This window comes from Gossypium hirsutum, chromosome A11 (genome assembly GCF_007990345.1).
Source record: "Gossypium hirsutum isolate 1008001.06 chromosome A11, Gossypium_hirsutum_v2.1, whole genome shotgun sequence".
Taxonomy (NCBI): Eukaryota; Viridiplantae; Streptophyta; class Magnoliopsida; order Malvales; family Malvaceae; genus Gossypium; species Gossypium hirsutum.
The window spans coordinates 114364973-114386087 of NC_053434.1; the positions used below are offsets into that span (position 1 = coordinate 114364973).

General features: G+C 36.8%; 1 protein-coding gene, 1 long non-coding RNA gene and 1 pseudogene across 3 annotated transcripts; all 3 read left to right on the forward strand.

The window, feature by feature from the left end:
* Window positions 1–1806: 1806 nt before the first annotated feature.
* LOC121209377 (uncharacterized) lies at window positions 1807–3473 on the forward strand. 2 transcript variants are annotated; one of them, XR_005904495.1, is made up of 2 exons: window positions 1807–2587; window positions 2867–3473. It is a non-coding gene; the product is annotated as an uncharacterized lncRNA (long non-coding RNA). The 2 variants fall into 2 exon arrangements; XR_005904494.1 differs by having other exon boundaries at window positions 2870–3473.
* Window positions 3474–4751: 1278 nt separating this feature from the next.
* LOC107941203 (dirigent protein 22) lies at window positions 4752–5443 on the forward strand. The gene has a single exon (XM_016874756.2). The coding sequence runs from the start codon at window positions 4752–4754 to the stop codon at window positions 5298–5300; it is 549 nt and encodes a 182-aa protein (XP_016730245.1). The 3' UTR covers window positions 5301–5443.
* A 6498-nt stretch (window positions 5444–11941) lies between these two features.
* Window positions 11942–14603, forward strand: LOC107941200 (GDP-Man:Man(3)GlcNAc(2)-PP-Dol alpha-1,2-mannosyltransferase-like; annotated as a pseudogene).
* The last annotated feature ends 6512 nt before the right edge of the window (window positions 14604–21115 follow it).

A 21115-nucleotide genomic window follows, 5' to 3' on the forward strand; every position in this document is an offset into this window, starting at 1 on the left:
GATGATGCTTCGGGGGATGAAGATATTGTTTGTCAAACTGTTATCCAGCGGCGGAGCTAAAAAAATTTTTTAGGGGCAGAATTAAATTATATATTTTTACAATAGTGAAAATCTAATTTCACCATTTTAATAGTCTATAATTTTAAAGAGATTAAATCAAATTTTTATTATTTTTTAGGGACCAAAGTGTAATTTTATTATTACTAATTCAAAATTTTATAATTTATAAAAGTTTTAAATGAAAAATTTTCCATTTTAGGGGGGCCGGGATCCTGCCAACCCCCCTAACTCCGCCACTGCTGTTATCCGTCGTACAAATTCAGGACAACCAGTTGTGATGGATCTGTTTGTCAAGGTAGAAGTCTCCGACGTGACGATTATAGTGGCTTTGATTTAGGTGAACAATATAGGCAGCTCATTCAAATCCCATGTTGAGGTGAAGAAATGTGGGGTTCGAATAGTGAATGACAAAGAGCAGCATAGTAATCAACGTTGTGCAGAACTTGAAGAAGATATGAATATAGCCTTTGCTGATGATGGGTGCGTCAATTGAAGATGTGGTCATTTTACTGGTTCAGTCTATAATTTAAAGGATGTGACATAATTATATATATCTTTTTTTCCCACAGAGTGATTTCTGTTGTAATTAAAATATTTACATAATAATAAATTTATTCTTTAATGTTTATTTATTTTGTTACTTTGGTTTTACATAAAAACTTAATAGAAAGTTAAAATTTCGGGTAAATTACAAAAATAATCATTAAACTATGTTTTTTGTTCTATTTTGGTCACTCAATTATTATTATTATTTAGCTATTAAAACTTTTGAAATTAAATATTTTAATCGCTTTCCCATTATTTGCTATTAGATATTAAATATTATAGTCATTCTCCTGTTAGTAGCCATTAGATAAGTGCCTGAAAACTGACATTGGCTTTTTTTATTAGCCTAATAACAAATTTAGCCCTCCAATATTTATCACGTTCTATCAATTTGATCTTAAATATAAAAAAAATTCAACAAATTTAATTTTCAATGTTTACAAAATTTGTCATTTTAGTTCAAATTCTAAAACAAATTAATAAATTTAGCCCTCAACATTTACAAAACTTGTCAATTTATTTGTAATTTTAAAATTTTCAAAAAAAATCAATTTAGTGTATTTTCCAACCAAATAATATATATTCATATCAAAAATATTTTCAAAAACAATTAAAAGTTGAAATTTCAGTATTTTGAAATTATAGACTTCATGTCGTTTAGCTTACTTAAAGCCGTTCGAACTCAAACTTAACTTGGTATTTTGACAGTTCAAAAACATTAATTTAAAGAATAAATGTATCATCAAATTTGTTTACCAAAAGCCTTATTTTCAAAAGTCAGAACATAAGAATTTATCAAACTACCTAAATATTTTAGGTTAACAGTTTCAAGTAACCTACTGGGTTTCATATTTTTCAATACAAAACTCATATAATCAAGATGACAACAAATTAAATTACAAGCTTTGGAAAACATCTCAATTTTGAAACAAATGAACATGTATGAATAGAATTTTAGTGTGTTAAAATTGGTTACTTGAAACTATCAAAACCCATAAGGCAAGAATTACAAAAATTATTTTCTCCTGAATTCCCCGATTAAAATGGATACCGTACCAAACATGTCGTTGGAACCTTACCGAAAAATCACCAGAATTCAATAACTATTAAATTAGCCCAAAATAATACATGAATTTTATGAGAAAAATATATTAAAACACAATATTTAAAAAATCTAAACCAAAACTCACATTGTTAAAGTTCATGATCAATTTGTCCTTCCTCTACCTTTCTTCCTCCTAGTTAGTTTCCCCCAAATCTTTAAAGCCTCTGTCCAAAAAAAAACCCAAAGTGAATCTCTCTTTTTCTGTTCTTTTGAAAAATCTATATAATAAACATTAGACTTGGGCTTGGAGAAAAAACATGGGTTAGTTGGAGGGATATCTGTTTACTCAAGTCTGAAGGTGTTCTGCGATTGAAATGTCTCGAGGAATGGAATCAAACTTGCATATTGCAGCTAGTTTGTTCCTTGCTTGCTTCAGAAGGTTCTCTTTAGGTTATTTGGGTTCATAATTATGTTTTAAGAGGGAGTTCTTTTTTATTAACTGAGACAAATTCAGCTAGTAGCTGGAATTGGAAAAGGATTGTAAGGCTTAAGGAGCTTATAGCAGCCTTTATTAGTAGTCTCCCCATAGGGATTGTTGTGTCGTCTAAGATGCTTTGAGAGGATATAAGGAAGAAGGCAGCTAAGGTCCCATGGCACAGATTGTTGTGGTTCCCTCTCCATGTGCCAAAACATTCAATCATTTCTAGGATGGCTATTCTGAATAGATTGTTACACGGGATAGACTATTCTCTCGTGGGGTTACTTCTAAAAGGAATTGCATGTTGTGTTCCTTTGGTCTTGAATCTCAAAATCATATCTTCTTTGAATGTGAATATTCTTGCAAACTTTGGCAGTTAATTTCGGAATTGTGTGGCATCGGGAGAATAGTTGGCTCGTGGGATCAAGAACTAAGTTGGGCAGTAACTCATTTTAAGGGTAAGTCCCTTATCTCATATCTTTTTAAGTTGACTTGGAATGCCTATATGCATTTTATCCTATATGCATTCTATCTGGTGAGAAAGAAATGGTAGATTATTTGGTATACCATCTGTTAGCAAGAATTCGAGGAGTGGTTTAATGCGATCTTACTGGAAGGCTTATTAATTCTTTGGATTAGGCAACTTTGTTTGAACTGAAATTTGCTCAACTGATTTTTGTTTTTCTTTTATTCTTTGGTTTGTTGTACTGAACACTGTTGTTTTTCATTTTTTGTAGCAGGTTTTCTGCTTCTTGGATAAAATACAAATACTTATCCCAAAAAAAAAACGTGGGTTATAAAACCACATAAGTAATTGAGCTTTAAAATAAAATGTCCATTATGGGTATCACTGTAAGTGTCTACTACAGGAATGCATCCGACAAGGATATAGTTAGATTTTGTCAAAATTTTCAATTCTTAGAGGTCATACCCTCGTTTCCATGTATCGGACATATTTGTTAGACACCGATACTTGGAGAAAAATGAAGAATCTGACCAACATAGGAATAAAGAACAAAAAGATATATATTCCTTTCAAGACCATATGAAGAAGGTAAAAGCAATAGAAGGTGAGACAGGAATGCTTTAAAATTTTCTTTATGGCAGGCTTAACCTTAAATAGCACGGGATTCAGTCATGGAATAACAGAAAAATTAAGTTTGTGCAGCTAACATGGAAAATGTGAAAGAAATGTAAAGAAAGCTGCTGTGTTATGATTATACAGATAAGTAAAGTTGTGAGGCCTTTGCTTGTGATGGAAGCAAACATGGTATATGTATATGAATATGAAGACCACATTTTAAAATCAATAAATTATTACCAAAATGAAGATTTTGAATCCAAGGCGCTGCAGCTTAAAGTGATTGTAGTAGTTTTGTTTCTAGCATATAATGATTTAACTACCAGTAGACTCAATTAAACATTATGTATAAGACTTTTATATAATACTTCACAAACCCAAAATTTGGTCCGCCCGATGAACCTGAATTTGACCCGATCAAGAAAGGGATGTCATCCAGCTCGTCACCTTCACTAGCTCGTCACTCCACTCCCAGCTCGCCACCTCTCTATTCGCAGTCAGACAGCTTGAAACTCTGCAGTTCGCCACCTTCGAACTTCATCTCTCAGCTCACTGTTTCCCAGTTCGCTTGCTCATCAGGAAACCTCATCAGGGATGCCTGTCAAACTTAAAAGGGATAATATGTCGCTGTGCATGACATCTAGTTACCTCTGGCAAGTTTAATAGTTGTCTCTAGCATGTCACACTTTGAACTCAATAAGTCACATCAAAAAATTAGCACATCACATCAGAAGAACTATAACTTATAAATACGAAGGATAGCCCTCTAAGAGGAAGAAAGAGGACCGAAAAGAAAAGCCATCAACAAAGACAATGTTGAAGATCAAATAATTGATTAATTAACATCAAAGTGCATCATTATTTGCATTTTTATCACATTTTTCATGCTTCCTCTTGTGTTTTAAATTGAATTAATTAGGTAAAAAGACTAATCCAGTCCTTCTCAATTTTAAAATTATATATAATTTTGATTGGTATAATAATAAATTTAGCCTATAATGTTTAATGTTTACCCATTTTGACCTTAATTCTAAAAAATTTAATAAATTCAGCCTTAATATTTACATATTTATACAAATTATGCCGGATAAATTTATTGAATTGAGACAAAATAACTCAAATGTATAAATTGTAATAGTTAAATTTATTATTATACTAACCAAAATCATGTATTAATTTCGTGATTAGCTATTTTTAATTACTTACTTTTAAAATTGAGAGTTTTAATTTTTTTAAAAGGGATCAATTTTCTTAATTGGGATTGACTGAAAGTTTTTTTTACTATTAAATTTCTTGCATCTATAAACGGCAAGCATAATAGTGACGATCAGTGCTTGCATTTCTTCCTCTGAAATCGTGTAAATAAACTGTCAAGGTCAACCACAAGTAATCATTTATTCACAAAAACAATAAGAAAACAAAATTAGAGACAGGAGGAGACAAATTTAGCTATATTTTACATATTATACTTTAATTTCCTTACCCTATAATTGTCCTGGTGGGAAGTTCATCTTGCATTGCAGCTGAGATTTTAAACAAAAATGGCTTCCTTTGAAGCTCAAACTCTCTTCATATTGTTCTTCACCCTCTTCTTCATTAAAATCAATGGAGAGTTCTCGAGGCAATCCATTAATATGTCCACAAAACGCATGGAGAAAATCACCCGTCTGCATTTTTACTTCCATGACATCGTAGATGGCAAACACACTACAGCCATGCAAATTATCAGGCTACCAAACAAGACAGCTACATCATTTGGTACCACTTTCATGGTGGATGATCTATTGACAGAGAAGCCTAAGCCTACTTCAAAACTTGTGGGAAGAGCTCAAGGGATTTATGCTTTCGCTTCTCAAATTGATTTTGGGTTGCTTATGGTCATGAATTGTTCTTTCTCAGAGGGAATCTACAATGGAAGTGCAATCAGCATTGGCCGGAATGCAGTCCTTGATACCGTGAGGGAAATGCCGATTGTCGGAGGTAGCGGAATTTTTCGGTTCGCTCGTGGTTATGCTTTGGCAAAGACAGTTTGGCCTAATAAGAATGGAGATGCCATAGTTGAATATAATGTGACTGTTGTTCACTTGTGAACAATTGGTACATGCATGCATGCGATGCATTGGTTTGTTTTCTTCTTGTTTTAGATTGTTTCTCCTACTAACTAAAAAAGACAACTGATGTTATTGTCATTTATACTTTTTATGAGGATGAATATGAGAAACTTGGGATTGAAAGAGATATTTACTTCAACTTTTCATTACAACACATGACAATGAATAGAGTTTGTTCTATGATGGGACATTGTATCCACATTCAAGAGATTGTTTTTCATGGTATCTGGTCTACAACTACGGTAATCTTTGCATGGTGAGGTCAAGCTATATTTATCACAACCAGGTTTCAAGAATTTCTAGCTTGACACACAATGTCTTCATCCCTCGAATCATCGTCATTGACAAAAATGCAGCATAAAGCAACTCCCATCCATTGACTATCATTGTGAACATTGTGAGGAAGCTGTACCTTGATTGAAGAGTCAACTGCTTGGTGACTAAACCATTCTGGGATTTCACTTCCAGGTACGACAACATCAAACTTGTTGGAACAATGGCAGCAGCAAACATCAAACAAAGTTACAACACTGTGTTTGCAAGACTGAAGCAAGAAAAAATCGAAGCAAAAAAAGAGCAAAGCAAAGCAAAAATTGATCAAAAATGAATACTCAGCAAAGTTGTAACTGAACATTACATTTTTCATTCAAGATTTGAATATATAAAAGAACTACAAATTTTGGTTCATTTGACAGATACCTAATGACATAACTACTCCCACTTAAACTAAACTAATACAAGCTTAAGTCAAATACAAAATAAGCTGACATATCAGCTTTTACATCATCAATCCAATCACAAACTTAATCCAACTAACTATTAAAACTAGTTACAATTAAACTGAACTAAGTTACATCAAAACAAAGCAGCAATATCTGTTGCTTCATTTGGTCTGAAAACCATTCGTGCACACCAAGCAAAATGAGCTGAGCTCGATAGCTGCTGGTCTTGATAGTAGCATGCTTCCGGCTCCATGTTGCATTGCAGTCCAGCTTTCAACACTCCTCCTTGGACTGTATGCAACACACTCCAATTGCACTTCTCAAAGATTCAAATCGAGCAGCCCCTAAGGGCTTGGTCATTATGTCAGCCAATTGTGCTCCTGAGCTGCAATGCACAAGGCTGACTTCCTTTGCTTGTTCAGCCTCTCTAACAAAATGCAGTTTGATTTTAAAATGCTTAGTCTTACCATGGAACACAGGGTTCTTGGCTATTGCAACTGCAGACTGATTATCCACCCAAATTTCAGTTGCTTCACCTTGAGTTTCATTAAGATCATGAAGCAGCTTCCTTAGCCAAATGGCCTGATTGACTGCTCCTGCTGCAGCAATGTACTCTGCTTCAGCTGTGGACTGAGCAACAGTTTGTTGCTTCTTTGAACTCCAGCAAAACATGCCCGATCCAAGTGTGAAGAAGTATCCAGAGGTACTCTTCATGTCATCGAGAGATCCTGCCCAGTCACTATCAGAGTAGCCTTCTAGTTTCAGTTGGTTCCGACTTTCAAACATTACACCAAAACTAGCAGTGCCCTTGATGTATCTAAGGACCCTCTTTGCTGCCTTCAAATGTGCCTCATTGCAGCAATGCATAAATCTCGATAACAGGCTGACACCAAACATGATGTCTGGCCTGGTTGCTGTTAGATACAACAGACAACCAACTAGGCTTCGATAGTGCCTCTCATCAACCCTCTGCTGATCACCACTGCTAGTCAGCTTTTCTCCTTGAGCCACAGGTGTGCTGACTGCTTTACAGTTATGCATGCAAAATTTGTCTAGGATCTTCAAAGCAAATGAATGTTGGCTGATGAAGATACCTCGATCAGACTGGTGTACTTCCATGCCAAGGAAGTAAGTCATGATCCCCAAATCTGTCATCTCAAACACTTGCTGCATTTGGACCTTGAACTGATCAATGAGCTCAATTTTGCTCCCTGTCACAAGCAAATCATCCACATACAAGGAAACAATCAGCAAGGTTTCATGTTCTGACCTTTTAACATATAAAGTAGGCTCACTAAGGCTCTTTACAAATCCAAGTTTGGTCAGGTAAGCATCAACTCTGTCATACCAGGCCCTTGGTGCCTGTTTCAGGCCATAGAGGGCCTTTCTCAACTTATACACTTTGTCTTCATGTCCAGCAACTTCAAAACCTTCAGGTTGCTCGATGAAAATCTCCTCCTTGAAAAAACCATTCAGGAATGCTGATTTGACATCCAATTGATGAACTCTCCATTGCTTCTGAGCTGCTAAAGCAAACAGCAGCTTAATTGTATCCAGTCTTGCCACTGGAGCAAAAGTTTCTAGGTAGTCAACACCATACTGCTGACTGTAGCCCTTCACCACAAGCCTGGCCTTGTGCTTGTTCAGTGAGCCATCAGCATTGTACTTGGCCCGGTACACCCATTTAACTCCTATGACCCTCTTGTGTTCTGGTCTGCTCACCAACTCCCAAGTCTGATTTTTGTTGATCATTTCCAACTCAGCTTCCATAGCTTTCATCCAGCTTCTGTTCTTAGCAGCCTCCTCAAAGTCTGAGGGCTCAATCACAGCAACATTGCACCTCTGATAGACATCAGCCAAAGTTCTGGTGCCCCTCACTGGTATATCATCGACAGCATCATTACTTAGTCCTTCTTCTGCAGGTTCAGCAACCAAGTCTAACTGGTCCAATTCAGACAAGTCAGCCTCAACACCATTCCAATTCCACACCTTTTCCTCATCAAACTTTACATCCCTGCTGACTAAAACCTTCTTTGCTGTAGGATCATACACTCTATAGCCCTTCTTGTTGCTGCTGTAGCCAACAAAGATTCCTGGAGTTGCTCTGCTCTCAAGCTTGGTCCTTTTCTCTACTGGAATAAGTGCATAACATACACAGCCAAACACTTTTAAGTGTGTTACCACAGGTTTGACTCCATGCCAAGCCTCAAAAGGAGTCTTATCCTTGACTGCTCTAGTTGGCAGTCTGTTGAGCAGATACACTGAGGTGTTGACTGCCTCAGCCCAAAACTGACTTGGAAGCTTCCCTTGAAACAAGAGGCACCTGGCCATGTTCAGTACAGTCCTATTCTTTCTCTCACAGACTCCATTCTGTTGAGGAGTATAGACTGTTGTGAGCTGATGGTGAATCCCAGCACTATCACAAAGCTTCTGAAATTTCTCAGACACATATTCAGAGCCATTATCAGTCCTCAAGGCTCTAATTTTGCAGCCTGACTGATTTTCAGCATAAGCCTTGAATTTGCAGAAGGCTTCAAACACTTCTGACTTTTGCTTCAAGAAGTAGACCCAGCACAACCTTGTTAAATCATCTATAAACAGGGCAAAGTACCTGTTCTCACTGATTGAAGGTGTTCTCATAGGTCCACAAACATCAGAGTGCACCAATTCGAGCTTGTTTTGAGCTCTCCAAGCACTGTCAGCAGGAAAAGGCAGTCTAGCCTGCTTACCAAGCTGACAAACCTCACAAACATTCCCACTAACTTCAATTTTTGAAATGTCATCAACCAGATTCAGCCTATGTAACAGATCGATGGATCTAAAATTTGCATGGCCTAGTCTCCTATGCCACAAGTCAGTGCTTTCAACAAGGCTGGTGTATGCCTTTCTTTCTATTTGGCTGACATCCAGCATGAAGCACCTATCAGTCATAGAGACTGTGACTAACTCCAGACCATTCATGTCTTGAACAATACAGCAACCATCCTTAAAAACCAATGTATAGCCCTTTTCAACTAATTGGCCTACACTAAGCAAATTCTGGTCTAAATCAGGTACAAAAAACACATCTGAGATCAGCTTGTTACCTGAACCAGTGCTAATCAACACACTGCCCTTGCCTTTAGCCTCAATCAGCCTACCATCTCCAATTCTAATCCTCGAGTGGAAGCTTCTGTCTAGGCCTTTGAACAGCTTCTCATCTGCTGCCATATGGTGTGAGCAGCCACTGTCTAGTAGCCAATCATTGCTGGCCTTGGTTGTGCCAACAAAACAAGTTGCTGTGAACACTTGCTCCTCTTGAGCTTGAATGTCCTCAGCAGGTCTAGCTTGTTGCAGAGCAGCCTCCCTTGGTTTGCCCTTGCACACCTTCTCCACATGGCCAAACTGCTTGCATTTTCTACACTGAATATCTGGCCTAAACCAGCAATACTTTTCTGAATGTGTTGTCTTCTTACAATGAACACATGGTGGGAACACTCTTTTTGCTTCATCTCTTCCTGACTTGACCCTTCTATTGTGCCAAGGCTTCTTGCCTTTTGCAGTCACACTCGAGCCTTCACTGGCTTTAGCCTGGAAAGCAGCTTCAGGATTCTCCTCCTGCCTATTTGCCCTCCTTTGTTCAAGTGCATACAGGGAGTTTATCAGCTCAGACAATGAAATGGCTGATAAGTCCCTCGAGTCCTCAAGTGAAGAGATTTTAGACTCAAATTTCTCAGGGAGAGTTGTAATAACCTTTTCAACAACTCTGCTCTCTGTGAAGTCCACTCCCAGGAGCCTAATGCTGTTGACAATGGCCATTATCCTGTCTGAGTACTGCTTGATGGTCTCAGACTCCTTCATCCTTAAATTTTCAAAGTCTCTCCTGAGGTTGATCACTTGCTGTTGCCTTGTCTTATCAGTCCCCATGAACTCCTCCTTCAGCTTCTCCCAAGCCTGCTTTGGTGAGTCACAGGCCATGATGCGAGTAAATATCACATCAGAGACTCCATTTTGCAAGCAGGCCATAGCCTTATGCTTCTTGGCTCGCTCATCAGCATGCTGCCTCATCTGTGCAATGGTGGGATTGGCTCTCAATGGAGGTGGTTCAGCATCATTCTCGATCACACTCCAAAGATCATGTGCCTGGAGATAAGTCTTCATTTTAACTATCCAAATGTGATAGTTTTCTCCAGTGAACACTGGTGGAGGTGGTGGAGTGAAACTCATTCTGTTAAACTGATTTTAAGTGCTTCAATCTTACCAAATTTTGAACTTGCTGTTGGTTTTGATTCGAACACAACAGATTGCATACAAAGGCCCCTCAAAAACTCGGGCTCATGATACCATTTGTTGGAACAATGGCAGCAGCAAACATCAAACAAAGTTACAACACTGTGTTTGCAAGACTGAAGCAAGAAAAAATCGAAGCAAAGAAAGAGCAAAGCAAAGCAAAAATTGATCAAAAATGAATACTCAGCAAAGTTGTAACTGAACATTACATTTTTCATTCAAGATTTGAATATATAAAAGAACTACAAATTTTGGTTCATTTGACAGATACCTAATGACATAACTACTCCCACTTAAACTAAACTAATACAAGCTTAAGTCAAATACAAAATAAGCTGACATATCAGCTTTTACATCATCAATCCAATCACAAACTTAATCCAACTAACTATTAAAACTAGTTACAATTAAACTGAACTAAGTTACATCAAAACAAAGCAGCAATATTTGTTGCTTCATTTGGTCTGAAAACCATTCGTGCACACCAAGCAAAATAAGCTGAGCTCGATAGCTGCTGGTCTTGATAGTAGCATGCTTCCGGCTCCATGTTGCATTGCAGTCCAGCTTTCAACAAACTTTAGTCTTGAATTTACAAATACCTGCCAAAGAAAACTCGGGTTGTTTAGTAACTAGCACCATAAATAATCTAGAATCGGATTTTGTGATGGAGACAGGAGATACTAACCAACCTTAAGTGCACTGATGTTCTCAGCCAATTTGTAGCAGTGAATACCACTAGTACTTGCCCAACACACTGTATTGCATACTTTTGATGGATACGCAACTGTTTCAAGTGAAGCACAACCTTAAGATATTTAAGCTCGGAAAGTCGGGAGTAATAGACGAAGGTAAGGTGATGAAATTGTTACCACTAAGACTTGTCATGCCTAAGATATGCTGTTGCAACAAAATTTCACTTCAAACTTTATAGAATTCTCTTGTTACCCGAGTGTTTCTTTCTACCAACTGCTTCTTTGGTTAGTAGCTCTGCTTGACAAATCTTTAAAATTCTCAAAGAATGAAATTGTAGCTTCATATCTTTCAGGAAACGTAATCAAAATCTTTTCAACAATTTGTTGAATAGGATCCATTTCTTTGGTAGTTACTGTTGTTAGTCTTTTGATTACTCAGGAAACAGAAAGAAGAACAAGAAAAAGGTTAAAAAGACTAACAACAGCAAAAACCAAAAAAAAATCGATCCTATCCGACTAGCGCAGCAGCTGAGCAATACCCGGAGGGGCAACTGTTTGTTGCAGCATGTTTTGCAAGCAGAAGCACTTTTGAAAGTTGGCTGGTGGATAGTGGTTGTACAAACGACATAAAAAATTATCAAGAATTGGAAATGGTCACTATCTTCTAGTAAGAGGCATTCATCCTTCAAAGCTTCAACCTGACCCAAATAACTAGTCATATCCAACTGATTTTGCTTTAGATGGACAAAATCAGAAACAACTTTGTAGATGTCCTGAGTATATAGGTTCTTAGCCTTGTGTTGAGCATTGGCCTGCAATGCAATAGGAGACCAGCAGCTGATCAGCTAAAGACCAACATTGGTGCTGAACCGAGTGCATCAACTTCCTTAACATTTTGTTCATTTTGTCACTATGTAACTTAACTTACAGTGTGTTTGGTTCAGTGTATTAGCTAATCCATTACGCCCTGATTACGCGCCTATTACATTACGCTCCTATTCCGGCGTTTGGTTCACTGTAATAGGTATTACGCGCGTAATACAATCCCGACCTAATCCCCAAATTCCCTGCTTTTCTAATCCCTTCTCAAATCGCGTATTACACATTACGTCCGGCTTCCCTTCCCAACTCTCTATTTTACCCTCCCTCCCTACCCGACCCTCTCCTCTTCTGTCCTCATAATTTCTCCTCGTCTGCCTTTATCGATTTTCTCTGTCGATCGTTTTTTCCCTTTCATTTGTTGCAGCACGTTTGAAAGCCACTGCTTCATTAGGTTCTCTCGATCTTGGCGTGAGGTATGGATGAACTTTTCATTTTAGTTTTCTGTCTTTGCCTTGGATTGTGGGTGCTTTGCATGCTGATTTGCTTGTCTTTTCTGAAGCATGATTAGAGAGGGTTATAAATCATCATCTTCATTGCATGAGAAGCATCGGTTGTTTATTTCTGATAGTTGAATCGATTGTTTATTTAAAAAAAAATTTAATTGAATAATCATGATAAAGTTGGAGATATTATGAGCAGTAATATGTATATATTGGGCTGATAATAGGATGTGAGTTATGAAATCTGTTCTATCGAAATAATTTCTGTTTAGAAGAAAATCCGACATCCCCACCCTTAAGAAATTGTGCAGTGCGGTGCTTCTCTACTGTTAAATACAATAAAAATGCATTTCTCCATCCCCGGTCTTTTTCCTTCTCAATAAACCCCAGCTCTAAGGAAAACTTTGGTCTTACCTATCTGCCATGCAAGTTGTGTTAAACAAAGAGTAGTAAACAAATTACAAACCCACTGATAAATGAACACTGATTGTTGTGTATGAATGATCACGCAAAATCTTTAATCATGAAGCATAAAAAATATGTTCTAATAACATACTGGCAAAGGTTGTCCAATGCAGGACTTTCATTTGATTTTACGATAAAGCTGAGAGTAGATGATGTTCTAATATCTGATCTATGATTTGAATGTTGTTTTCATTCTTTCATGCTATTCGAGCAAGTATTGTTCTCAATTTGATGGCTTACTATCTTTAAATGCTTCTGACAGTATCATCAACTGATTAATCAAATTTCGCAAGATAACAATTGTATTTAGTTTCTGATTTTCTTACCTGAAAACTTCAGTAGACCTTTCTCTCTAGGCTTGGATATTTTTGTTTTGTTTGGGTTAAGGGTGTAAACCATGATGGATGATATGACCTGTATATTTTCCTGTGTTATGGTGGAGATTATGTCTCTCAGACTAATGCCAGATATGCATTTTTGTTAAACTATCTCTTGGGAAAAAAATGATTTGTGTGGTCCAATGCAGATAGAAGGGAATAATGCGAATGCCAATGATGCAATCATGCTCGACAAGGATGGTTATGTATCTGAAACAAATGCCACAAACATTGTAAGACTAGGATTTCCCCCTAATAGCTTAGATCTATATATGAATTAGGGGTTTGGGGAACATTAAGACTGAGTATTATTCTTGGATTTGTTCATACATTTTTGTCTCACAATTTATGCCAACAAGTATATACAACAAGTCTATTTAACAAGTCCTTCCAAACACATTTTGTAATGGTGGGATCTTGTGCACATCTTGTAATGGTCAACTCTTCATGGACTCAGTCTCACATCGAGAAGCTTTGGGGTATTCCTAACTGCATTAAGCGAGTTTATCCACCTTGTGATACTTCAGGACTTTAGGTTCTGTTTCTTGTTATTCATCACCAATCATAGTGCATTTTATATTTTTTAGTGTCATTCATCTGTGATTTCTTACCAGTTTACATCTGAAACAGGCACTTCCTTTGGAAAGGTCGGTGGAAACTCCAAAAATCATATCTGTTGCACAATTTCGTCCCGAGAAGGTGCACATACTTACATAGACCTTCAAGCTAAATTTTTAATGGTTCCGGTGTTTCAGTTTTGGAACCTTGATTAGTTCTAGAAACTCTTTACAGTTTGATTTTTTTTAACTCAGGAGCTGCAGGAGTACATGGCTGCAGGAGTACATGGCTGTGATTTCTTACCAGTTTACAGTTTGCATTAGTGTTGTAGAGTACATGGCTGCAGGAGCCATACCTATAGGTGAGCTAGCATGGCAACTGATATTATAATTTCTGATTCGAGCTACTTTTGTTTTCCATTTTAAAAATGTTTTTAAAATGATATTCATTTTGCTCGACTCCCCTCAGCTCATAATTCTGCTGGCCCAAAAATGGACATTGTTTTAGATGAAGATGGACGCAAACAGGATTTCTTGCTCAAAATGTAGAAGAATATGCAGATGCAGTCCTGAAAATCGTGAAGATGCCCGAGTCTGAAAGACTCAAGATAGCTACAGCAGCAAGGAGAAGAGCTAGCAGATTTTCGGAGCAAAGATTTTACGATGATCTCAAAGCCGCAATCCGACCAATTATATGCGGTTCTTCCTAGTTATAGGATTGCATTAGAAGATCACAGTGACATAGAAAACAATAGTTATACTTGTTCTTGTTTATTGGGGTTCTTCACCCTTTCGATCTAGTCATTAGAAAAAGCTTAGTTTAGATTTGTCAACAAAATAGATATACTTAATACACTAAACCAAATCCTCATTCTTTATTTTATTTGTTTTAAACTTAGGTTACCTTAATTAAACTAATTTTATATGTAATAATTAAATTATATGTAATAATTATTATTTTAAATTATACAAATTCATAAAATATAATTTATTAGTTATAATTATTTTAAATTTTATTAAATCATATATTTTAATTAAAATATATTTAATATTAATTATTTCAAATTTTCTTTTATAGTATCATATATTATGATTTGAGTAAATTCATATAAGAATATTAATTATTAAGAATTTTATTAAATTATATATTTTAATTATAATATATTTAATAATTATTATTTTAATTTATATTTTACAGTATCATATATTATGATTTGAGTAAATTCATATAAGAATATTAATTATTAAGAATTTTATTAAATTATATATTTTAATTAAAATATATTTAATAATAATTATGTTTAAATATGATTAAATTATTTATTATTGATATTAATAATCTTATTAAAATTTAAATAAAATAATTTACCAAAACAAATTTCTGCTAATTATTAAGAATTTTATTAAATTATATATTTTAATTAAAATATATTAAATAATAATTATGTTTAAATATGATTAAATTATTTATTTTTGATAATAAATAATCTTATTAAAATTTAAATAACAATAACAATAATCATTTACCAAAACAAATTTATGCTAAGGGTATTCTGGTCATTTTAGTTTTCTCCATTATGCTATTACACCTCTATTACATTCAACCAAACACAGTTTTACTATTACGCCTCTATTCCATTACATTCAACCAAACAGTTGATTTGCTATTACACATCTATTCCATTACACCTCTAATCCAATACACCTCTAATCCAATACAGCGAACCAAACGTGCCTTTAGTTTCTTTGTAACTTCTTATCAAAGTTAGTAGGATTTCTATAGGATTTGTTGTTGATGTAATAGCTGATAAGCCATCTTCCTTTTGTGTGTAATTCAAGTTTAGTAGTCATGTATTAGTGGGACCAGTTATGACATTAGGTAACTGTTCAATACTATGTAACTGTTGAAGTTGGCTTCCATGCTACACATGCAGACAAGGAGCAGCACATGCACACTCGAGACCAACATGCAGCAGTCGAAGCTCAATGTTGCTGTCCATTTCTTCTTCTTTTTTTGTTACTTTAAATGATATTTTGTAACTTAGTTGAATTAGAACTAAGTTGTTAATGTACTTGATGTATTTTGTTGACATTTGAGTTAATAAATCAGCTTTACTAAGTGTGCAAGTTTTGTCTTTCAAGTTTCTATGTAATTAGTGGAGTTAGGTAATGTTTAGGTAATGTAAGCCTTACTTTGATCAGCAAAGTGTCTGATATTTGTATTGGTATTATGCCATTATTCATGGTTGAATGAAATTCATCAGATTTTCCTTCCAAATACTCTCCATTTTATCTTTTCTTTTGTTCTTAATTTTAGTCTTGAATCCTGTTTGTTTCTTCTCCAAGTCACGAGCCTTGCTGATCAAGCCTCTGTTCAAAGGCTCTTCCTTGTTCATAACACCAACAATTGGTATCTAAAGCTGTAATCTTAGTGGACCTGTTCTAGTTGAGCTTCAAAATCAAATGGCTTCATCAGGCTTCTCACCAACTGCACCACCAGTCTTTAATGGAAAGGGTTATCACATATGGTGGTTAAAATGAAGACCAACCTACAGGCATTCGACCTATAGGAGGTGGTCAACTCAGATGTTGAACCAGCACCACTTAGGGCCAATCTAACAGTGGCTTAGATTAGGCAGCATGCTGATGAAAGGACCAAGAGGCACAAAGCAATGTCCTGCATCCAGAACTGTGTATCAGATGTGATATTCACAAGGATCATGGCTTGTGAGACACCAAAGCAGGCATGGGACAGATTAAAAGAGGAGTTTCAAGGGACAGAGAGGACAAGGAAACAACAGCTTCTAAACCTGAGAAGGGACTTCGAGAATTTGAAAATGAAAGAGGAAGAAATTGTTAAGCAATATTCAGACAGGATTATGGCTGTGGTAAACAGCATAAGGCTTCTTAGAGAGCAGTTTAGTGAAGCGAGGATAATGGAGAAGGTGATCTCAACCTTACCTCAGAGGTATGAGGCAAAAATTTCTTCCCTCGAAGACTCAAGGGACCTCACCAGCATCTTACTGACAGAGCTAATCAATGCTCTCTATGCACAAGAGTAAAGAAGAGCTAGTAGACTAGAGGAGCACCAAGAAGGTTCCTTCCAAGCCAAAACCAAGCCAGCTTCGAGCACCACTGCCTACAAAGGTAAAAAGACTTAGAGGGACAAGTCTAAGTCAGAAACCACAAGAAGAAGGGACCAACCCTGCAGGCATTGTAAGAGACCTGGTCATCCAGAGGCCAACTACTGGTTTAGGCCAGATGTGCAGTGTCAATACTGCAAAAAGATAGGGCATGTTGAAAAGGTTTGCAAAAACAAAGGCAAACCAAAACAGAATCAACCCCAATAGCAAAAGGCAGAGGCTCGAGTAGCAAGTTTTTGTTGTGTCATGCTCAGCTACTCAGGAGAAACTCTCAAATGGATGGCTCTTGGACAGTGGTTGCACTAACCATATGACAGCAGATGCTGCTATCTTCAAGTCATTAGATAAATGCTACAAAACCAAGGTAAAAGTTGGCAATGGCCACTTATCAAGGCGGAAGGTAAAGGAGATGTGTTGATATGCATTCCTACAGGTAACAAACGCATTTCAAATATGTTGTTAGTGCCTGAAATTAACAGAAATCTTCTCAGCATTGCTCAACTGCTAGAGAAAGGCTATTCTGTTGTGTTCAAGGGCAAGGAGTGCCAAATTACTGATCCAAGTGGATCCAGGTTTATGTCAGTCACTATAGCTGATAAAAGTTTTGTTGTTGACTAGACAAATGATTCAGACTCAGCCTACACAGCCTCTGTAGAAGATTCTAAGCTTCAGCATCAAAGACTTGGTCATACCAACCATAGATCAATGGATGAGCTAACCAAATAGGATCTGGTTGAAAACTTTATCAACTCAGTTAGAAGGAGGAGGTTTGTGAGGCATGTCAGCTAGGAAAGCAAACCAGGTTGCCATTTCCTTCAAACAATGCCTGGAGAGCCTCAGAAAAACTACAGCTTGTGCACACTGATGTCTATGGCCCTATGAAGACTCAGTCATTGAATGTCCAGGTTTTGCTGGATTTATTTCTTAAAGCACAAATCAGAGGTGGCTTCAGTGTTTTGGAAGTTCAAGGCTGCTGCAGAGACCGAGACAGGTTGCAAACTAAAGACTTTAAGGTCTGATAATGGAACTGAGTACACCTCAGCTCAGTTTCAGGCCTTTTGTGATGAAGCAGGCATCAAACACCAGCTCACCAACATCTATACACCTCAACAAAATGGTGTTAGTGAAAGAAAAAAAATAGAAGTTTGATGGATATGACCAGGTGTCTATTATTTAAGAAGAATTTGCCCATTGTGGGCTGAGCCAGTTAACACTACTGTTTACATTCAAAACAGGCTCCCAACCAAGGCATTGAGTCACAAAACTCCATTTGAGGCCTGGTTTGGGTTCAAGCCATCACTGGCTCACCTGAAGGTCTTTGGCTGCATATGCTATGCACATGTCCCAACTGTGAAGAGGGACAAATTGTCCAAGAAGGCTCAACCTGGTATTTTGGTAGGCTACAGCACAGTCAAGAAAGGCTATAAGATCTTGGATCCTTCAACAAACAAGATGTTAGTCAGCAGAGATGTGGTGTTTGATCAGAAAGCCTATTGGAATTGAGAAAAGAGTGAGCCAAAAGTAGTTTCTGAAGAGCCTATGGCTAATCAAATTGAGTCTGATCAAAATGGTCTTGAGATGGATGTTGATGATGAACCAATCTGAGGGACTAGACCTTTGGTTGAAATCTATGAAAGAATACAATTAGCCATAGTAGAACCATGCTGTTTTGAAAAAGCTGAAGTTGAGGAAGGATGGAAACAGGCAATGGCTAAAGAAATCAGAATGATTGAGAAAAATCAGACTTGGGAATTAGTTGAAAGACCAGCTGATAGAAAGATCATTGGGGTGAAATGGGTCCATCGAGCCAAGCATAATGCTGATAGGAGTTTGAACAAACTTAAAGCTAAGCTAGTTGTAAAAGGGTTTAGCCAAAAGTATGGCTTGGATTACCTGGAGACTTTTGCACCAGTGGCAAGACTAGACACCATCAGACTGCTAGTTGCCTTAGCAGCACAGTTGCAATGGAACATTCACCAGCTTGATGTTAAATTTGCCTTCCTCAATGGTTTTCTTGAAGAAGAAATTTATGTTGACCAGCCTTAAGGCTTTGAAGTGGCAGGTAAAAAGCATATGGTATATAGGTTAAAGAAAGCCTTGTATGGCTTGAAACAGGTACCAAGGGCCTGGTATAGCAGAATCGATAGCTACTTGGTTAGTTTAGGATTGAAAGAAGCATTAGTGAGCCAACATTGTATGTTAAGAAGGAAAGAGCTGAAACTCAGATCATTGTGTCTCTATATGTAGATGACCTGTTGGTAACAGGAGGAGACCAAGCAATGTTGGTAGATTTCAAAGCAAAATTAGAGTAGATGTTTGAGATGTCTGACTTGGGACAAATGTCCTACTTTCTAGGCATGAAAGTGAAACAATCTCAACAGGGTATCTTTCTAAGTCAGAAGGCATTTGCTATGAAGATTTTAAACAAGTTCTCAATGCAGAATTGTAAAGCTACAAGTACACCAGTTGTTGTTGGAGAAAAACTATCGAGCCAAGGCAATTTTGAACAAGTTAGTGAATCTGTCTATAGGAGTCTAGTTGGTTGTTTGCTATACTTGACTGCCACGAGGCTAGACATAATGTTTTTTGTAAGTTTACTCTCAAGATTTATGTATTGTTGCAATGCAAGTCACTTCAAAGATGCCAAAAGAGTCCTCAAGTACATCAAAGGCACTCTCAGCTATGGAATGTTGTTTAGCAAGGCTGAAGGCTTGAAATTGGTTGGCTATACTGATAATGACTAGGCTGGCTCAATGGATGACATGAAAAGCACCTCAGGGTATATTTTTACCCTTGGTTCAACCATATTTTGCTGGAGTTCGAAGAAGCAAAGTGTTGTTGCTCAGTCAACTGTTGAAGCAGAATATGTGGCAACTGCTGGAGCTATCAACCAAGCCATTTGGCTGAGAAAATCTTGGTTGATTTGAATCTGCACCAAAGAGAAACAATAGGGATCATGTGTGATAATCAATCCGCTGTTTCAATTGCAAAGAATCCTATCTTCCATGGGAAAACAGAACACTTTAAAATTAAGTTTCATTTTGTTAGGGTTTAGGGTTTAGGGTTTAGGGTTTAGAAGTGGAGCAAGCTAGAGAGGTGGAGCTGATTCATTGCAATTCTGAAGATCAAGTTGCTGACATCTTGACAAAGCCCCTTAGTGTGTCAAGGTTCATCAAATTAAAAAGTCAAATGGGAGTTTGCAGCATGGAAACCAAGGAGGAGTATTGAAGTTGGCTTCCATGCTACACATGCAGACAAGGAGCAGCACATGCACACTCGATACCAACATGCAGCAATTGAAGCTCAATGTTGCTGTCCATTTCATTTTTTTGTTACTTTAAATGATATTTTGTAACTTAGTTGAATTAGAACTAAGTTGTTAATGTACTTGATGTATTTTGTTTACATTTGAGCTGATAAATCAGCTTTACTAAGTGTGCAAATTTTGTCTTTCAAGTTTCTATATAATTAGTGGAGTTAGGTAATGTTTAGATAATGTAAGCCTTACTTTGATCAGCAAAGTGTCTGATATTTGTATTGGTACTATGCCATTATTCATGGTTGAAAGAAATTCATTAGATTTTCCTTCCATATACTTTCCATTTTATCTTTGCTTTTGTTCTTAATTTTAGTCTTGAATTCTGTTTGTTTCTTCTCCAAGTTACGAGCCTTGCTACTCAAGCCTCTGTTCAAAGGTTTTTCCTTATTCATAACACCAACAGTAACTCATATATATTCAAGTTTTAATGAAAATTTGTTTTGAATTTTTCGGTTATCTTCTTGTTCAAACACTTTACTTTCGTTTTTGCTTCTGTTTTCATTTTGTTCTTGCTTTTGTTTTGCTTTGTTTTACTGCCAAAACCCTAACAAATGGTAATCAAAGCCTGTCCTCTTTAAGGGCCTCTGTCGTTGGTTGTTTTATTATGAGAACAAATTTTAACAAGAAGGAAACAAGAAGCTGTCGAGTTTGTTGCTGTAAAATGAGTTTTACACCACCTCCACCACCTGTGATCACTAGTGAGAATTACCACATTTGGGTAGTAGAGATGAAGACATATCTCCAAGCACACGTTTTGTGGAATGTGGTAAAGAATGATGCTAAACCACCTCCATTGAGGGCCAATCCCATTATTGCTCAAATTAGGCAGCATAGTGAAGAGTGTACCAAGAAGCATACAGCAATGTCTTACTTACAGAATGAGATATTGATTTAATTTTCACTAGGATAATGACCTGTAACTCACCTA